General features: G+C 43.5%; 1 protein-coding gene across 1 annotated transcript; it reads left to right on the forward strand.

Moving 5' to 3' along the window:
- The first annotated feature begins 860 nt into the window (after positions 1-860).
- LOC147460056 (stress-response A/B barrel domain-containing protein DABB1-like) lies at positions 861-1760 on the forward strand. Its single transcript, XM_086509946.1, has one exon. It carries the CDS (start codon positions 970-972, stop codon positions 1567-1569), a length of 600 nt encoding a protein of 199 aa, XP_086366072.1. The 5' UTR covers positions 861-969; the 3' UTR covers positions 1570-1760.
- The last annotated feature ends 15372 nt before the right edge of the window (positions 1761-17132 follow it).

Raw genomic sequence — 17132 nt, forward strand, 5'->3', positions numbered from 1 at the left:
ACGAGTTTGGCTATGTGGGAACCGTAGTTGGTATTTATGAACTCAACTTCCGTTTTGGCAAGCGGGTAATAAGATTTTGTGGATATACAAAAATGTGGATGCTATTAACTTTGAAGTTTCTTCTAAGGCATTTGAATATCTTATGGTAAAGCAGATTGTATTGGAGATTGATTGGTTTCGTGCTGAGTGTAAAGGGGCTAGAGCCACAATGAGACAAGAACCATCTGGTTTTTGGGCAGTTCACTCTTCAAAACCATTACGAACAACACAAGAACCATATATTTTTCCATCACATTGTGAGCAGTGCACCATAAGTCACAATCTAAAACTTCTCTATGGCCATCTTTATCACAATATACCACCCACATGACCTATATGAGTTCTTTAATATGCCAACTTGTGAATACAAAACACCTTTAGAAGTGAAATGTGAATAATATCACTTCGAAAGAGTGGCAGAATATGAGGACTCAATTTGTTCTCTCTGTCTCTCACAACAAAGTGAATACATACAGTTTAGCACTCTAGTCTATGAAAATTTGCTACATGAAGGTCTTCTCCTTAAACTCATCTGCATTATGATTGGCCAAGGTGGTCGAAGGGTATAAGATACATGGGGCTATGATGCAGTGCTTGAAAAAAAACGTAGGGTGTGAGATGTACCTCTAAATTTTAGATTAGAAGGTGAGAAAACCCACAAAGTTTTGAGGAATGTAGTGTTGAGACCTTCAAATACAATCAAAGTTTTGAGGAATGTAGTGTTGAGACCTTCTAAATTTTAGATTTGAAGGTGAGAAAACCCACAGGTTTGAGGAATGTAGTGTTGAGACCTTCAAATACAATCAATTTACCTTTAAAATATCTCATATATGCTGCTGCTTGTGTTGTCCTAATGAGGAACTAAAGACGCACTGCACTGGTTGCGCTGTAGTTTGGTACCGGGATCGCCCCGTCCTTTCAAAAGCATCCATGGCCTCATCAGGGGTAGTGGAGCATGTTGTGCTTTTCAGAAGAAGAGATGGCATCACCCAAGCAGCTACAGAGGCTTGGATTGAGGCACTGAGGGCGCTTGCAGTCCTGGATGGAGTCCTTCACCTCTATGTGGGTGCAGTTGCTTCCTGCAAACCGGATGAGGGTGCCTGGTCTTTTGCACTCTATGGCCGCTACCGTGACAAGGCAGCCCTTCAAGCCTATGCTGTGCATCCTCAACATCTCCAAGTGGTGGCCCTCGGAAACACCCTCTTCTCAGATGTGATGGCCCTTGATTGGGAAGCTCATGTAAACCCATCTCCAACATCAATTTCTCCATTGTTGCTGCGTGTTGTTTTCCTGCAGCACTGCCCGCTCGATGGTAATATCACATCTTGGTTCCATAATCAGCCCCTCTCGACATCAGGGCCTAACTTCTCTCCAGCTCGTGCCCGCGGATTTGAATGGGGTTTTACTTGTTTGTACCGGGATGAGGATGGGCCACATGAAGATGACATGTGTCTGCAGATGCTCTCCAAGAACTTGTCGGCCGTTGGAGGGTTCTTGGTTCTGGATATCGACATCGAGAAGGGAGCTTGAGAGGCATGTTCCATGACAAATTGGATGCAGCTTGTCTATGTGTAAGAATTCTTATCGTAAGAAGTTACATGTATAATTCTCTCTTTAACATTCTTTTGAGGGGAAAATTTCGGGACATGCATGTGAAATACTCGATAATGCCAATTTAAAGGCGTGGATAAGCGAAAAAAAGGGGGACTTTACTTTTGGTATGCATAATCTTAGGTCTTTTCTGTGTACTATGATCATCTGCTCTTTTGGGATTCACTTGCAATAACTGCGTGTTTTCTGTTAGCTGGTTTTGCATGAAATGGCATGCTGTAAGGGACTCTTGTCATATAGGGTTGAAAGGGTTTCACTATGTTGATGAACACAATGTTTCTTGTAATATGCTTTGGTGCCCGATTTGAGAAGGAAAACGCCACATTGGTACTCTCTACATGAATCTCAAATTCAGTACTGTTTTGTGTAGACTTGAGAGGAATTTAGTTCTTTCTCATAAAAATTTGTCGGGCCGAAGAGGGTTTGGATAAAGTGAATCTATCTTTTCCGGAGCCCTGCATTGTGGAGGTACACTAAGCTTATGCATACAAAGTTTGGCATTAGGCCAGTCTCTACACTAAAATCATTGGTTTCTTTGGGGAGAGACTTTTTTGTAATGGGAGTGACATTTAGGACCTCACATGGGAAGTTCAGAAGCTAGCTTGCTCTAAATCATTAGCGACTGACCCAAGGAAGATACTTCAACTATGCGACGCAAGGTTTTTCTTAGAAAGTCTCTTCTCACTTGGCCCAAAAGTAAGACCCTTGCATATTTGCTTGCACCTAGAGAGAGAAGTATTTGTGCTTATTTAGGGGCTTACCATGTAAGGGAGAAAGGTCTACATTTAAAAGCTGAGATTTTACTGAGGACATTTTTGTTTTAGGCTTAGCAACCTAACTGCTGCATCTTTCCTCTTTGTCTGCACTTTTGTTTGGTTGTGCAAATCTTGCCTGGCCACCTATCAGTGCTTGGGAAAATTGATTTTTGCAACCATACACACTTCCTTTGTAAGGATTTTCCAAGAGGAAAATTTGAGCTAATTTTTACTAATTTTACAGTATTTTCCTCAAAATCCAGCATTTTTCCTTTTTTCTTTTCCTCTCAACCGGCATTTTTGAATCTCAAAGTGGCACAATTGTAAGTTGAGACGCACTTTTGTGTCTACATGGAATGCTTCAGGTGGTAGAGTGATATTTTTCATTTTGGCACAGGACATTGATGAAGGTTTTTAAGCAATTTTTACATGCTTCTGTTGGCTCTATGAAACATTCTTTATCTTAGCTAGTAATTTCAAGTTATAGGTTGTTTGTTCAACTTATAGGTATAAAGAATTTACATTTTTTGGCATGCTTAAACAAGCCTTAGAGGAAAGGAGGATAGGCATCCAAAGCTTCTCTTATATTTTCTAGCCTATCAAAGGGTCCCAGTAGGTTTCTTAATGTTGAAGGCTTCATCTGAAGCATTGAAAGCTTCTTTGAAGGTCTATGGGAGTCTTCACCTTGTTTCGACACGAACACAAGTACTCATATGAACTCATCCATTGTGGAATGCGGTGGTAGATTTCTCATTGTGAACAAGTGAGTAAAGGGGAGTTACTTTAACAAAACACGTTTTCATGTTTGCCTGATGTTCGGTGGTTGTGTTCTTGGATTGTGAAACTTAAAGCACTTTTGTCCCCTACATGTCATTGGCTCATATACACCATATCTTTTTACCATAAGCACGTTTGAATTGATTAGAAAGAGACAAAAACATCTTTGGAGCCCAAGGAAGGGGGGGATGGTCAATTTAAAGTGATACAAAAGTGGGGGATATGATAGGGACGAGAAGATATGGTGCATCTGATCGGATTATCCACCACATTTTTGCTTGTGGTCGTTATTTAGTTTTTAATAGTGTAATACCTTCTCTTTCAAAAGAATCCAATCAAGATGAAATTCCAAGTCTTATGCTCGTTACTTTCAACCATATTTGTATATTGAGTGCATCACAAGCTTTGGTCACAAAATGTTATTCATGACATAGGCTGTTTCGGTCGTCACCTTGCTTGTAGATTTGTAGATTCATTTTTTCCTCTCAAAATGGAGCATCCACTTTTGCTAACTTGATCTTGCAAAATTATAGCTTTTTATTATGTCATTGCTCTATTATGGATTTCGATTCAGGATTTTGACACTTGGAAGTTGTACAAGGCTTCAACCTCACCTTAAAGTAAATTCACATACTCATGCAAGTCTGCTTTACCATTTGCATGAGTACAACAACAAAACTAAGTAATTAGCTTCTATCAAAAGCCAAGCAACCCAGAGTCTTAAGATGGCGCGCCTTGCATAATGAGCTTGTACTTAAGCTCCACATTGTCTTCATGAAATTGATAAGGGTACCACATGTACAAGCTAGGATTGTGCAAGTCCCTCTCTCTTCTATTTATGGGACTATTGCTTGCCCTCAATAGATGACAAATCAACTTCTCATCTCTAGAATTTCAAGGTTCTAATCTATGCATTATGTATTCATTCTTCAACTTTCAACGCTAGTTAGATTGGGCAAGTTTGATGATAAAATTGCATTGACATGCTCATACCATCTTGCTACACAAGCTCATAAAACATTCTATACATGAGTGCACATGAGTGTAACAATTTTTCATAGCTAGTACATAAGGAAGAGCTTTTTTGCTTGGAACAAAGAAACAACGTCAATGAGATATCAACATTGGCATCTACCACTCAATGCCAAGGTAAGATTGCTACTTTAATTGTTTTAAGGGTAAGATTTAAAATATGGTCGCATAGATTCAATAATCCACCATCTCTACACATGAATATTGCAACAAAGCGCAGATTTTTGGTGAAGTTTTGGGCTATCAACTTGAGAAGAGAGCTACAAAGTTATTTAGATGTATACAAGCATTGAAATATTTGAATAACAATACATTTTACCGCTAGTAATCAATATAAAGCTAGCTTTGTGGATTGTATAGATAGTTATAAGAAAAGAAAAAGGGCAAGGGTTAGCATAGCCAAAGTCTTCTAGAGGATTGTTGAGGAAGCTTCTAAATTCCCATTTGTAATCCATGGGTATTGGCAACACAAATGAATTAACTATGAATAATGATATGGTTTTCTTAATCTTTTTTTAAAAAACCATAAGCACACAAGAATATATTAAGAGAGACAATATTTACAATTGATGCCTGTTAGAGTGGGCTTGGTTAGTAGGGTGAAGTTTGACAAAATAGGCCTATGATAGGGCTCCATATACAAAACGGCAAAATATTGCTCTGCACATTACATCAAGCTCAAAAAATCCAACTAGGCCTAAACCTTAGCTAGGAGGATGTTAGATCTTTCAAGGCCGAGTCTATAGTTCTTGAGTACTTTACTAAGCCAATCATCAAGGTGTTGGGGGTTACTTGCTTCAAATTCATCATCTCTTCACATATTAATCAATCGAGCAGCAACTTCTTCAATGATCATATACCCTATCTTGAGTTGATTTGCATCTAGGACAACGTCGTGTCCCTAACCTAGCTTTAAGAAAATTCTTTCTAGTCAAAATCGAAAGATAATTTTGGTGGCGAGGAGAGAAGCACTTTGTTTGGAGAGTTAGTTGAAGCTTTTGAACTTGTTCCAGGCCGCATATCAAAGAGACCTTAGAAGGTCCAAACCCGCAATGTACCATTGAAGGGGTTGAATAGCATCGTGATTAGGGAAAATCCATCCATCCTTTGGGGTTGATCAATCTAAATCGGTTAGGATGATTTAGGAGTAGCAAGGCCCATTCTTCTTAGCTCGAGGTAAGGGTTGCAACAATCATCTTGACAGCTTGCTTGCCAATTGTGACATAGGTGCTAGGAATGGCCAACCCCCCTTTGTCCTTTGGGAGGCAACAGGCTTGCTAGTTGACCTTGGAAACCTTCTTGATGAGGGGTCACCGTGTGACAAAATTCTTTTGAAAATGGCTTCAATCTAGGCAGGTGGGCATCTCCAAGCCGCCAACAGGAGAGGAAATAAACTACATAGGAGACCAAGTAGTGGTTGACAACAACTACCCTCCCCATTGGGAGGTCTAGGAGTCTAAACACTTCCCTCTAGCAAGGTCTTTCATCGGAGGTCAAGTAACCATTGGTAGGGGAGGGGGAGGAGGGAGTATACTCCTATTTTATTATGGTTAGTGTGGGACCCTAACATTACATAGAAGATGTCAAGCGATTTTTGAGCGTCTTACGATCATCTATAAATTGTGAAAATCATTGTGAGTTTGGAGGATTTTCTTTCGAACAAGGCAGTTAAGCTCATCAACCGCTACTACAAGCAATAGTGAGGCAACGGGTGACCTTGGTAAGGTGACCTTCTGAGTGTAAACGGATCTGACAGAACTCCATTAAGGGCTACTCGAGCTTTGGCATTTTTGAATAGACCGAATGCCATGGCGTCGAGGCTAGCAAAGATGAAGGACCACTCTAGTCGAGATGAGAACCTTCACTAGCTTCCTCCCCTTGATGAACCCCTTCTGTTCACAAAAGATCCATTTCATTAGATGTGCATATAAGCGGTTGGAAATTGCTTTGGTGAAAGGACCAAAGAAGCGTGCATGCTCTTCTCCACCCAACCATGTCCTCTTCTAGGTCTCCTAGCATGTATGAGATCCCTAATCATTGCATGCCTAACGAGCTTTTCCCACACCAGGAGTCATGTCTCCCCTTGGTCCTACCTTTTTCCTAACATTATATTGCAATGGCGCTACACACACACACACACACACACACACACACACACACAATTACCAGTCAAACACCCCCACTCCCCCCACTGAAGATCTACAAATTTAATAAAATATCCTTGAAATCAATCTCTCTTTTTGTAAGGTTTTTTACCACGTATGTCTCATTTTTCAAACTAAGACGGCATCTTCCAAACATACAACACGGGCCACTCCCAATGCCACCAAGTAAAGTACACGGTGGTAACCCATATGACGCTGAAGACGCTGCAGTATGTCACAATGTTACCAAGTTTTTTTGGGCATAAGGCTTCTCAGGACGCAATTTACCTTTTTTGGAATGTATCTCTTGTTAATGGGGGTGTTTTGAATAGAAGAGCACACTCATTGTGGTTCCGTATTATGAATTTTGATTTCCTTAAGTTTAAACAAGTATCACACACACAACCCAGATCTATTGATGCATCGCCTCAATTAAAAATAAATAAACATGGCATAGTCACATCGAATGGAAGAGGGGAGGATCCCGCTGAAACATATTGTTAGTCACATTCTAGACGAACCCACACAATAGTCGGAATTATCTACAAACCTCATATGGTACGCTTATGGTGTTGTTATCCAACAAAAAAACAATAGCTAAATCCATTAACATGACCTACTAAGGTGGCTAGCTAATAGCTTACTTCATTTAGGGGTGAAGCACCATTGGATAACAGCTCTTGCATCACATGCGAGGCATTCAAAACCGAACCTACCTGTATTGCTAGATATGCGTGTAGACGTATATAATTGGAGCTTCACTTCACTTCCTGGTCATTCACGCACCACTATCACTCTGCATGCTCGATTGTGAATCCGTAGAGAAAAGAACTCACACTCTCTCAGTGCCTATTGGAAGCCTAGGCTAAGCCATAATCTAAACATCATGCTATGGCTTTAAGAGGGCTCTGTATCTTGCTCTTGACAGCATTAAGCCTTGCGCCCACCAACCACACACACACCTGCAACCCATCAGATTACAAATGCCTACCATAATCTCTCCCTCGCCATAGTCATTTGCCTTCTTGGGCTATACACATAAGAGCCACTCATCGCTTACGATATCCTCTACCCACGGCATCAAATTGGCTTCAATCTATCAAGAAGAGATACGACACAATTTTGGGGACAAACACATTCGACACCACAAACAAGCAGAAATTGCATCCGTCTCGAACACCCAAGTAGGCTCCAATGCCTACTGAGATGCATGTTGTTCCAGAATTCTATGTGTTTGAAAAATCACAATCTATTATTGATTCGCAACATACACATATAGGTAATCATGAGCGCTATTAATGAAGAAATATCATTCATCATGGTAGGCCTTAGTGAAATAAATGAAATAGCAATAACCAGGTAGGGTATGGTTGTGGATGTAACTTCTTTCGGTTCACTACATTAGCAATACATGATGATCGGCATGATGATCGAGATAACGCAATAAAAAGGGAAATCTTATCACTTAAAAACGTTTACGTAACATTGGCAATAGGATCTGTTGTACATTGGTTATTCTATTACTAATATTACGTAGAATAGGGCTGCTAGAAAGAGGACGTGGACTCGAAAGCAAGCACCCTCCAGGTTGAGAGAAGAATCACCTAGGAAGCGTCTGAAGAGTTGTAATCAAAGAAGTCACATCATCTGTGAATGTCAAAGCTGGTCAAACCCTGAGGGATTGTTGCAGAAAGGAGAGGTTTGAACCAAAAGTGGTGGCCTCTAAAGCTGTAATCAAAGAAGTCACATCATCTCTGAATGTTAAAGCTAGTAAAACCTTGAGGGATTGTTGCAAAAAGGAGAGGTTTGAACTAGAAGTGGTGTCCTTTGATGGGTTTCTCCCTCTCGAGCCATGCGACTTGTAGCGAAAGCACTACCAAGAGATTGTCTCACAGCAGATGTGTGTCCAGTCCCCTGCTTCTGAGGAGGATTGTTGGTGGGTGAGGCTGAGGGCCCCACTAGGGACAAAGGAGGAGCGGGAGGTGGGGGTGAAGGTGGAGGAGGGAGAGGTGGAAGGGAGGGTCTAAGGTGGAGGGGGGGGGGGGGGGGGGGGGGGGGGGGGGGGGGGGGGGGGGGGGGAGGGCGGCGGAGCTAAGGTGGAGGGAGCCTCCTCAAGGGGGTCATGTTGAAGGGGGTCAAAACGGTTCCCTGTTCGAAACCCAATGTTGTTGAGCTACAAGAGGTTGGCCATGAGGCGGAGCAGGGTGGCGAGCCCGTCCCTATTGACGGCGACCAACCACCTACTATCAACCGTCAAATGTCTAATTGCTAGCCACTCTCGAAGTACCAGCCTATGTGTCCTGGGTATCTGTTTGTTGGGCATGCTCAACCTTGGGAAGCTACGCATGCGATGTGGGTCAAGATCTCTTGCAAGGATAGACCTTTGCTAAGTGGCCCATTTGCCTGTAAATGAAGCACTGATTTGGGGGACCTGAATACTCCACATTCTGTCTAATCCAACCCCCACTCACATGAGGAAACAACATCACCTTTGGGAGGGAGTGTTTGTCTCGAATAAGAACACACACAATAGGTGACCTGCAGCCTTGGCCACAACTAAAGTTGCAGTATGCGGTGACTCCAGAACTGTCCCAAACATGGAACCAATCCTAGGAAGAAGAGGGAGGTACTCTCTCCTCAAACCTGGGAAGCAGACCAAGATAGGCAAGTCGGCCTCCTCCTCAAGCACATTTGTAGTAGGGTTAAACCATGATGCCATCATCTGAAGTAAGCTCGAGATTCTTGGATACAAGGCGGGTTCATTTATATCACCTTGGCCGTCATCTTTGGAGACTCGAACTCTATCTGATAATACCCTCTCCAGAGGATCTCGAGATCGATGATCTTTCCCACATCTGAGAGGAGTCGGGCATGAAGTAAGTCGTGAACCTCGCCTCGACTAGGTTGAATGCCAACAATCTTGTAGATAATCAAGGAGTCTTGCAATCGTTCCACCTCGGCCAGCAAGCTCGCTTGCTCTTCTCGAAAAAGAGCAAGTTAAAGGGTCGGCTCCACGGAGTCAGGCGAGGGGGCTTCTTACGAGTACCTCTGTGGTGGAGCAGGGACCGCCATTCTGTGTCTGCTGCTGTCAAGGAAGGGACGAGTGTGTCAAAATCGTTGCCGATAGGCTACGAATAGCACACCACAATGGAGGCAAATGGCGAGAGGGAGGGGAGAAGGACGTCCAGTGGGCAGCGAGCCGGCAATGTAGCAAACGGGAGACATGGAGCAGTAGTGGGCAGCGGCGGGTAGGAAGCAGGGGGCAGCGGGCAGGTGTTGGGTAGGGGGTAGCACATTGAGAACAAGTAGGGAGTTGCACTTAGGGCACATCGCACTGAGGGCGGGTAGGATGGCAGCGCGCGCGGGGAGTCCACTATGTAAAAATTGTATATAGCACGTGTGAACAAGAGGTATTAAAATAATCCCTTACCTGTACATTTTCAAGTATTATATGTTCCCCTTATATATGAATTTTTATTGGAAAAACTAGCCCTTTTGTATGAAAATTTTCACTTTCTCAATTAAAAACCCTTTATGTAAGTACATTTTTTTGTAAATGTATCTAAATATAAATCCTTATTTTGTTTGCACATGCTATCTTACATATTTCCTAGTGGATGCCCCGAGGCAGCGTGCAAGAGCTGGGGGTGAAAGAAGCTACGTGAGGGCGAGAGAATTCAGCAAGGGAGGGTGCGGGTAACAATTGTGAGCTCTCCTGTTACTTATGCATTGGGGAGGTTTTGTGAGGCTTGAGGGGCCATGGGGCCAGTGAATGACACATGGCATAGATGTTATCCCACATGCGCACGATGGAGCATATGGAAATGTCTTTATAAGCTGGACTGTGAGTCCTCTGTGTTGTGTAATGAGGAGAGTGAGCTCCATGGAGTGTAGCTATGGCGATGCCCAATGGCGGCTCTGTTGGCTGCAGCGCAGGCGGGGGTTGTGTCTCGTCGGGCGCACAACGGCAATTTTGGTTGGGATGGATGCATGTCCATGGCACGCTGACTATCGGTGGTGTTCGTCAGTGAGTGATGATATGACATGCGATAGAAGAGTGTCCCGCGCCCTCTTAAGGGGCCCCTTTTGCAAAGCCCAAAGCCCACCACTAGCAACCTCGCTAGTGGTAGAGGGAAGAGGATTGTATGTGGGAGAAAAAGGGGGTGCTCCCCGGTACCCTAGAGATCGAGAGTAAGAGAGAGAGAGATCCCAAAGGGCGTCCAAGAGAGCAGTTTAAGGGTGGACCAAAGAGCTAGTCAAAGGATCCGATTCCAAGGGCTATAAGGTGGTAAAGCAGGCTGGAGGAGGTAATTGAGGGCGGTTAAAGAGCAATAAAAAAGAAAGCTTCCAAAGTGGGCAGATGGAGAGCAGGTGGGTCAAAGGCCCAAAAGGACAAATTCAAAGGTGAAAGGGGGTAAAGGTAGGAATAAATAAATAAAATGAATAATAAGTTCAAAAACACCAAGGGGCACTAGCGACATCGCTAGTGCACCCCTCTCTCAAGCTAGCACCCCCTTCAAGAGAGAAAAGAGAGAGCAGATCAAACAAGGCGGATCCCCCCTTCAAAAGATGCCAAATTGAGGTGCCAGATGGGCAACTTTTAAAATGCAATTTCCAAAGTTGAAGCCCCCCTACTATAAAGGTCATTTTTTAAATCAAATGAGGGGTTGTGTGCATGTGCAAGGGTAGAGACGGACTGTGGCAGTAGGAGTGCGTTATGTTGTGGTCTTGTGGAGTGTGTGAGCATTAGGAAGTGAGCAAGCGGTGATCTGCTAGTGCATAAAGTGTTTTTTTGAAGGTATTTTTGAGAGGATAGGGGTGTTGTGGATACCGTGAGCTATGGAGAGGAACTTGTTGGTGTAACGGGTGTGTTCCTCCATTCCCCCTCTCCATCTTATGGTGTCCCCCACTAAGGAGTGGTCTGATGCTCCTAGTGAAAGCCGAAGCGATGATTTTGGTGATGCCAAAGGTGCGACCTTTGATGAGAAGGTGCTGCTAGAAAAGAGATGGCGTGGACAAGTTTTCCCATTTTCACTGAGGTCAAAGATGCGGAAACCTGGCTTCAAGATTACGGATTGTTCGTGCTAAAGAGCGGTTTATCGAGAGAAGAAGGTGAGGTATAGGTGTTTTCGCTCCTGGTTCGTGGTAAAGCGAGGCTATGGTTCGATGGCCTGTGTGAAGAAGAAAGGTAGATTGTGAAGCCCTAGAGGTGGCTTTTTGAAGCAGATATGTAGTGGATGTGCAGTTGGACGAAGTGAAGTGAAAGCTGGATGGATTGAAGCAAAGCTTGGAAGAGGATTTTCAAGCATTCCTATGGGAGTTTCAAGTCCTCTGGGGAAAGATAATCAAGGTAACCGCTGCAGAGTATGTTGGTTTTTTTAAGTTGAGTAAATTCATGGATTGCCTGCATGAGGAAGTGCGAGACAAAGTTGAGATAGATGGCTCAGTGTTGTATGAAGAGACGGTAGCTAAAAAAATATTGAAGAAGCGCGAAGCTAGACGGGGTTTGCCAAGTGTGGTGGTCCCAAGGTAGTTTGATGTGGTGGCAGTCAGCCGTGGGTGGTGCAAAGTGAAGTGCATGTGCGAGAAAAACCAAGGGTTCTTTGGCTACAGAGAGACAGGGTGGTTCCTATGCCAAGGATGCTAGCTAGAGCGGCTCTATTTATGCAGGATGTACAGGTGGTTCCAAATTGGGCAAAGGATGGGCTGCCAAGCTTAAGTGTGATTGTTGAAGCTCCATTGAAGCATGGTAAAGGTCAAAGAGTCTGGTTTGCAGACGAGGTCAAAGCTATGAATCTAGAGAAGATTCCCGAGCTCGAAACAGAGGAGGAGATTGAGCTGAGTGATAGCAGCTCTATGGATGCCGACATGAGTTAGGAGACTGAGTCGTCTCAATCCAAGTATGATAAGTTTGACCTTTTACATGTGAGTGGAGAGACAGTGAATGTGTGCGAGGAGAAGGATGAAGTTCAAGCCGAGATGCTTGATGATGACCAATTGGAGTAGTCAAGGCCCACAGGTGACGATATGCAGGTAAACGGTGATGTGTGGTGCCATGCTAATGGCCATGTTGATGAATGTGGTGGTGGAATGTGCTATGGTAGTGCAACAGGTGCAAAATCTAGCCAAAAGGGATGGAGAAGCTTTGCCTATGGTGGTGGAGCATGATGCAGCACTAGAAGAGGTGGTAGAAGAGGAGGTGCTTGAAGAGCAGGTGATTGAAGCCGATAAGCAGGTGGTGCTAATCGACCTTGAAGGGCCAGTTGATGAAGAGCTTCACAATGCTGGAATTGAGTGCATGACAGGCGAGAAGGCAAGCGTGGAGACAAAGGTAGAGGTACTTCTAGTGCAATAAGTGCGCTATATGACAGATGATGTGAATTCTGAGGCGATGTCCAAGCTTTCCAAGGAGGTCTATGAGTGGTGGTTGAAGGTTATGGTGATAGAAGCGGCTGTGCAGAGGGCTATTGAAGCGCTTTATATGGATGGGAGGGTGGGTTAGGCATGTCAGGAGTGTTGGTTGAGCAGGATAGTGAGCACAATGGTGCTCTATTTGGTATATTTGGAGATGCTTGGTTGCAAGTGAGCAGTGTGCCAATGGATGCATGGAGTGGTAGAGGTATTTTGCTTGGCAGTTTGGGTATGCAGTTGGCTATATGCAATGGTGTGGCACTATGCAAAGGTGTCATAGGTGGAGAAGACCAGTGCAAGGTGTTTGATATGTTAGAAAATAAGACGTAGCTAAATAGATTTTTGAGTAGATTACTTAATGGAGAGAGATAGGTTTCACACACAAGAGATTATAGAGTACAGAGAGAGAAAGAGAGAGAGAGTACACACGATATACGTGGTTCACCCAATGTGGGCTATGTCCACGGGAAAGCAGCCACTCAATGGCTTTAGCACTTCAAAAGAAGAAGTATTTTACAAAGGGATTAAACCCTTGATAGAGCTCCCGCCTTGCTTCACTCTCACCACCTCACACTCACCTTGTTGCATCAACTTCACACTATGAAATGTGTGTAGAAATGGCCTCCTTTTATAGGCCAAAAGGGCTACCCTCTCTTATGAGAGACAGCCATGTGTAGCTGCCCTTGTGCGAATAAGTCCAAATCGGACCCTCCAATCCGCCCATGTGTGGCCGCCCTTGAGAAGACAAGTCCGCTTTTGAATTCAGCCATCGGCCACCGGCCATTGACTTCCGACCACCGGCCACTGGCCATTTACTTCCGACCACCAGCCATCGGCCATTGAGTACCGGCCACCGACCAACCGACCGGTTGTTTTCCGACCACTTTCCGGCCGCCGTCCGGCCATAATAATCCGGCGAAAAAAAAAGTATCGGGGGCCTCCGCCCCCAAGGCCTCTAAAGTTGCCCCTGATTCTTGTCCGTGAAAATTTTGGTTTCCGGTGAGTGATTTTCCTTCACGCACGATGGCTTCTCCTCATAATGGGGGCCTTACAAATGTGCGCTTTTACCACGAAAAATTACAAGGGTAAATCAGGCTCCATACTTAACAATCTCCCACTTGGAGACTGATCTCCAAACCAAACCTGTGACTGCTTTCCATTCTGGCTTCTTATCCTTGAATCCCGATTGAAGATGAGCAAAAGCTCAACTTCTCCTTGTTGACCACCTTTGTAAACATGTCTGTAGGATTTTCACTTGTATGCACCTTTCCTAGCTTTAGCTGTCCCTCTTCCAAAAGAGTGCGTATGAAGTGATATCTCACCTCAATGTGCTTTGTTCTTGAATGAAAGGCTGAGTTCTTCGCAAGATGGATAGCGCTTTGGATATCACTGTACAAGACACAATTGCCTTGTTTGAATCCAAGCTCTTCTAAGAATCTGTGAAGCCACAGAATTTCTTTGCTTGCCTCCGTCATTGCTACATACTCGGCTTCCGTGGTAGAAAGTGAAACCACTTTCTGTAGCTTTGAAGCCCAGCTTACTGCTGTGCCTCCAACCGTGAACACATAGCCAGTAGTGCTCCTTCGAGTATCTTTGTCAACTGCCATATCTGCATCAGCATACCCTTCTAGAAAAATATCAGTTCCTCCAAAATACAAAGCATTTGTTGTTGTCCCTTTTAGATACCTAAGTATCCACTTCACAGATTGCCAATGCTCTTTACCTGGGTTGTCCATGAACCTACTCACAACTCCCACTGCATGTGCAATGTCTGGCCCTGTCGAGACCATAGCATACATTAGAGAACCTACCGCTGCAGCATATGGAACTTTAGACATATAGGCTATCTCCTCTTGTGTCTTTGGACACATATCCTTCGTTATTTTAAAATGACCAGCCAAAGGTGTAGAAACTGGTTTTGCATTTTGCATTGCAAACCTCTCTAGTACCTTCTTGATGTAATCTTCTTGAGATAGCTTTATTGTCTTCTTTGTCATGTCCCTTGATATTTTCATACCAAGTATCCTCTTTGCAACACCTAAATCTTTCATTGAAAAAGATTTAGACAGCTCCTCTTTTAGGTCTTTGATGTCCTGCATGTTAGCACTTGCAATCAACATGTCATCAACATGTAACATTAGGATGATGAATTTCCCATCTCCCAAATTCTTCGTGTAGACACAGTGATCCGAGTTGCATCTTGTGAATCCATGATCCAACATCCATCGATCAAACTTCAAGTACCATTTTCTTGATGCTTGCTTTAAACCATACAAGCTCTTCTTTAATCTGCAAACCATTTTCTCCTTACCTTTTACTTCATACCCCTTTGGTTGAAGCATGTAGATTTCCTCCTCTAAGTCACCGTGAGGGAATGCCGTCTTTACATCCATTTGCTCGAGATTTAGATCATGAGCAGCCACAAGGCTTAAGACAAGCCTAATTGAGTTCATTTTTACAACAGGAGAAAATATTTCATTGAAGTCAATACCTTTCTTTTGAGAAAACCCTTTTACCACAAGCCTAGATTTGTATCTTTTTTTCCCACCTTCTTCTTCCTTCACCTTGTACACCCATTTGTTTTGAAGTGCCCGCTTACCTTTGGGCAACTCAACCAACTCCCATGTTTGGTTGCGATGTAGTGAGTCCATCTCCACTTGCATGCTCTTCGTCCATTCTTCTTTGGATTCATGTTGCATAGCTTCTTCGTATGATTCCGGCTCTCCAGAATTTGAGATCAAGAGATGGTTGAAGGAAGGAAAAAACCTTTCTGGAGGTCTACTTGCTCTTGTAGATCTTCGGAGAATAGGTTGAGGCTCCTCATTTGGTTGACGTTGTTGCACATTGTCACCGTTTGCAGTCCTTGAGTCTTCACCGTCCTCAAGCTCCATGTACTCATCATCTGTTTCTTTTGTTTGTTTTCTTTCCAAGTAATCTTTGTACATATTTTGTTCGTTAAAAATTACATCCCTACTCCTTAAGATTTTACCATCTTCAGGATTCCATAGGCGATACCCAAAGTCACCTTCTCCATAGCCAATGAAGAAACACTTTTTGGACTTTGCATCTAGCTTTGATCTTAGGCTTCTATCTATGTGCATGAAAGCCTCACACCCAAACACTTTGAGAAATGCATAATTCACCGGTTTACCTATCCATGCCTCTTCTGGAACTCCCTCATCCAATGCCGTTGAGAGTGACCGGTTGATTAAGTACACAGACGTACTTACAGCTTCCGCCCAAAGCTCAAGCGGTAGGCCTGCATGTAGCCACATGCTTCTGCTCGCTCCATGATTGTCCTGTTCATCCTTTCCAAAATACCATTTTGTTGAGGTGTCCTTGGGGTTGTCCTTTGCCTCCGAATGCCATTGCTAGCACAAAAGCTTTCAAAAGCTTGGCTGCAATATTCACCTCCATTGTCGGATCTGAGGCATTTAACCTTGGTACCTGTTTCATTCTCCACAAAGGCTTTCCACCTTTGAATATGGAAAATACATCAGATTTATTCTTCATGACATAAACCCATGTTTTTCTAGTCGCATCGTCTATGAATGTTACATAGTACAATGAGCCACCAAGTGATGGTGTACTTGCTGGACCCTAAACATCAAAATGAACCAGCTCAAGTTTTTTTATTTTTCTTTCATTTCTTGATTTTTGAAATTTCACCCTCTTTTGTTTACCATAAACACAATCTTCACAGAACTCTAAGTCCACTTCTTTCAAACCTGGTAGAAGCTTCTTTGTTTGAAGGATTTGCATTTCTTTGGCACTCATATGCCCAAGCCGGTAGTGCCACACTGCACTGCCAACTTCTGTAGTTGCTGCACAAGCTGAAGGTTACGTGCTAACAATACACAAGTAAAGTGTACCGACCTTTTCTCCCTTAGCAACCACCAAAGATCCCTTTGAGATCTTCCACCGTTTGTTTCCGAATGCAATGTTGTGACCTTCATCGTCCAATTGTCCTGTAGAGATTAAATTTTTGCGAAGAGAAGGAACATGCCTAACATCTTTAAGCTTCCATTCATTTCCGTTAGCAGTTTTGACAGAAACTGTACCTTTGCCGACAATCTCACAAGCTTCATCATCTCCCAAGTGTACATACCCAAAATTACCTTTGGTGTAGTCTTGGAAATGTTGCTTGTGTGGTGTCGCATGGAATGAAGCTCCGGAATCTACTATCCAGGAATTAGACACATTGTCTAATGAGAGAATTAGAGCATCTTGCTCTACTTTACCTGCCACATTGGCCTCCGATGTTGGATTGTTGTCTTGAGACTCTGTCTCTTTCTTCTTTTTGGACCAGCAATCCTTTTTGACGTGGCCCTTCTTGCCGCAGTTCCAACATTCAAGAACTGAC

The sequence above is a fragment of the Adiantum capillus-veneris genome, chromosome 4 (assembly GCF_014529385.1).
Source record: "Adiantum capillus-veneris isolate H3 chromosome 4, ASM1452938v2, whole genome shotgun sequence".
Taxonomy (NCBI): Eukaryota; Viridiplantae; Streptophyta; class Polypodiopsida; order Polypodiales; family Pteridaceae; genus Adiantum; species Adiantum capillus-veneris.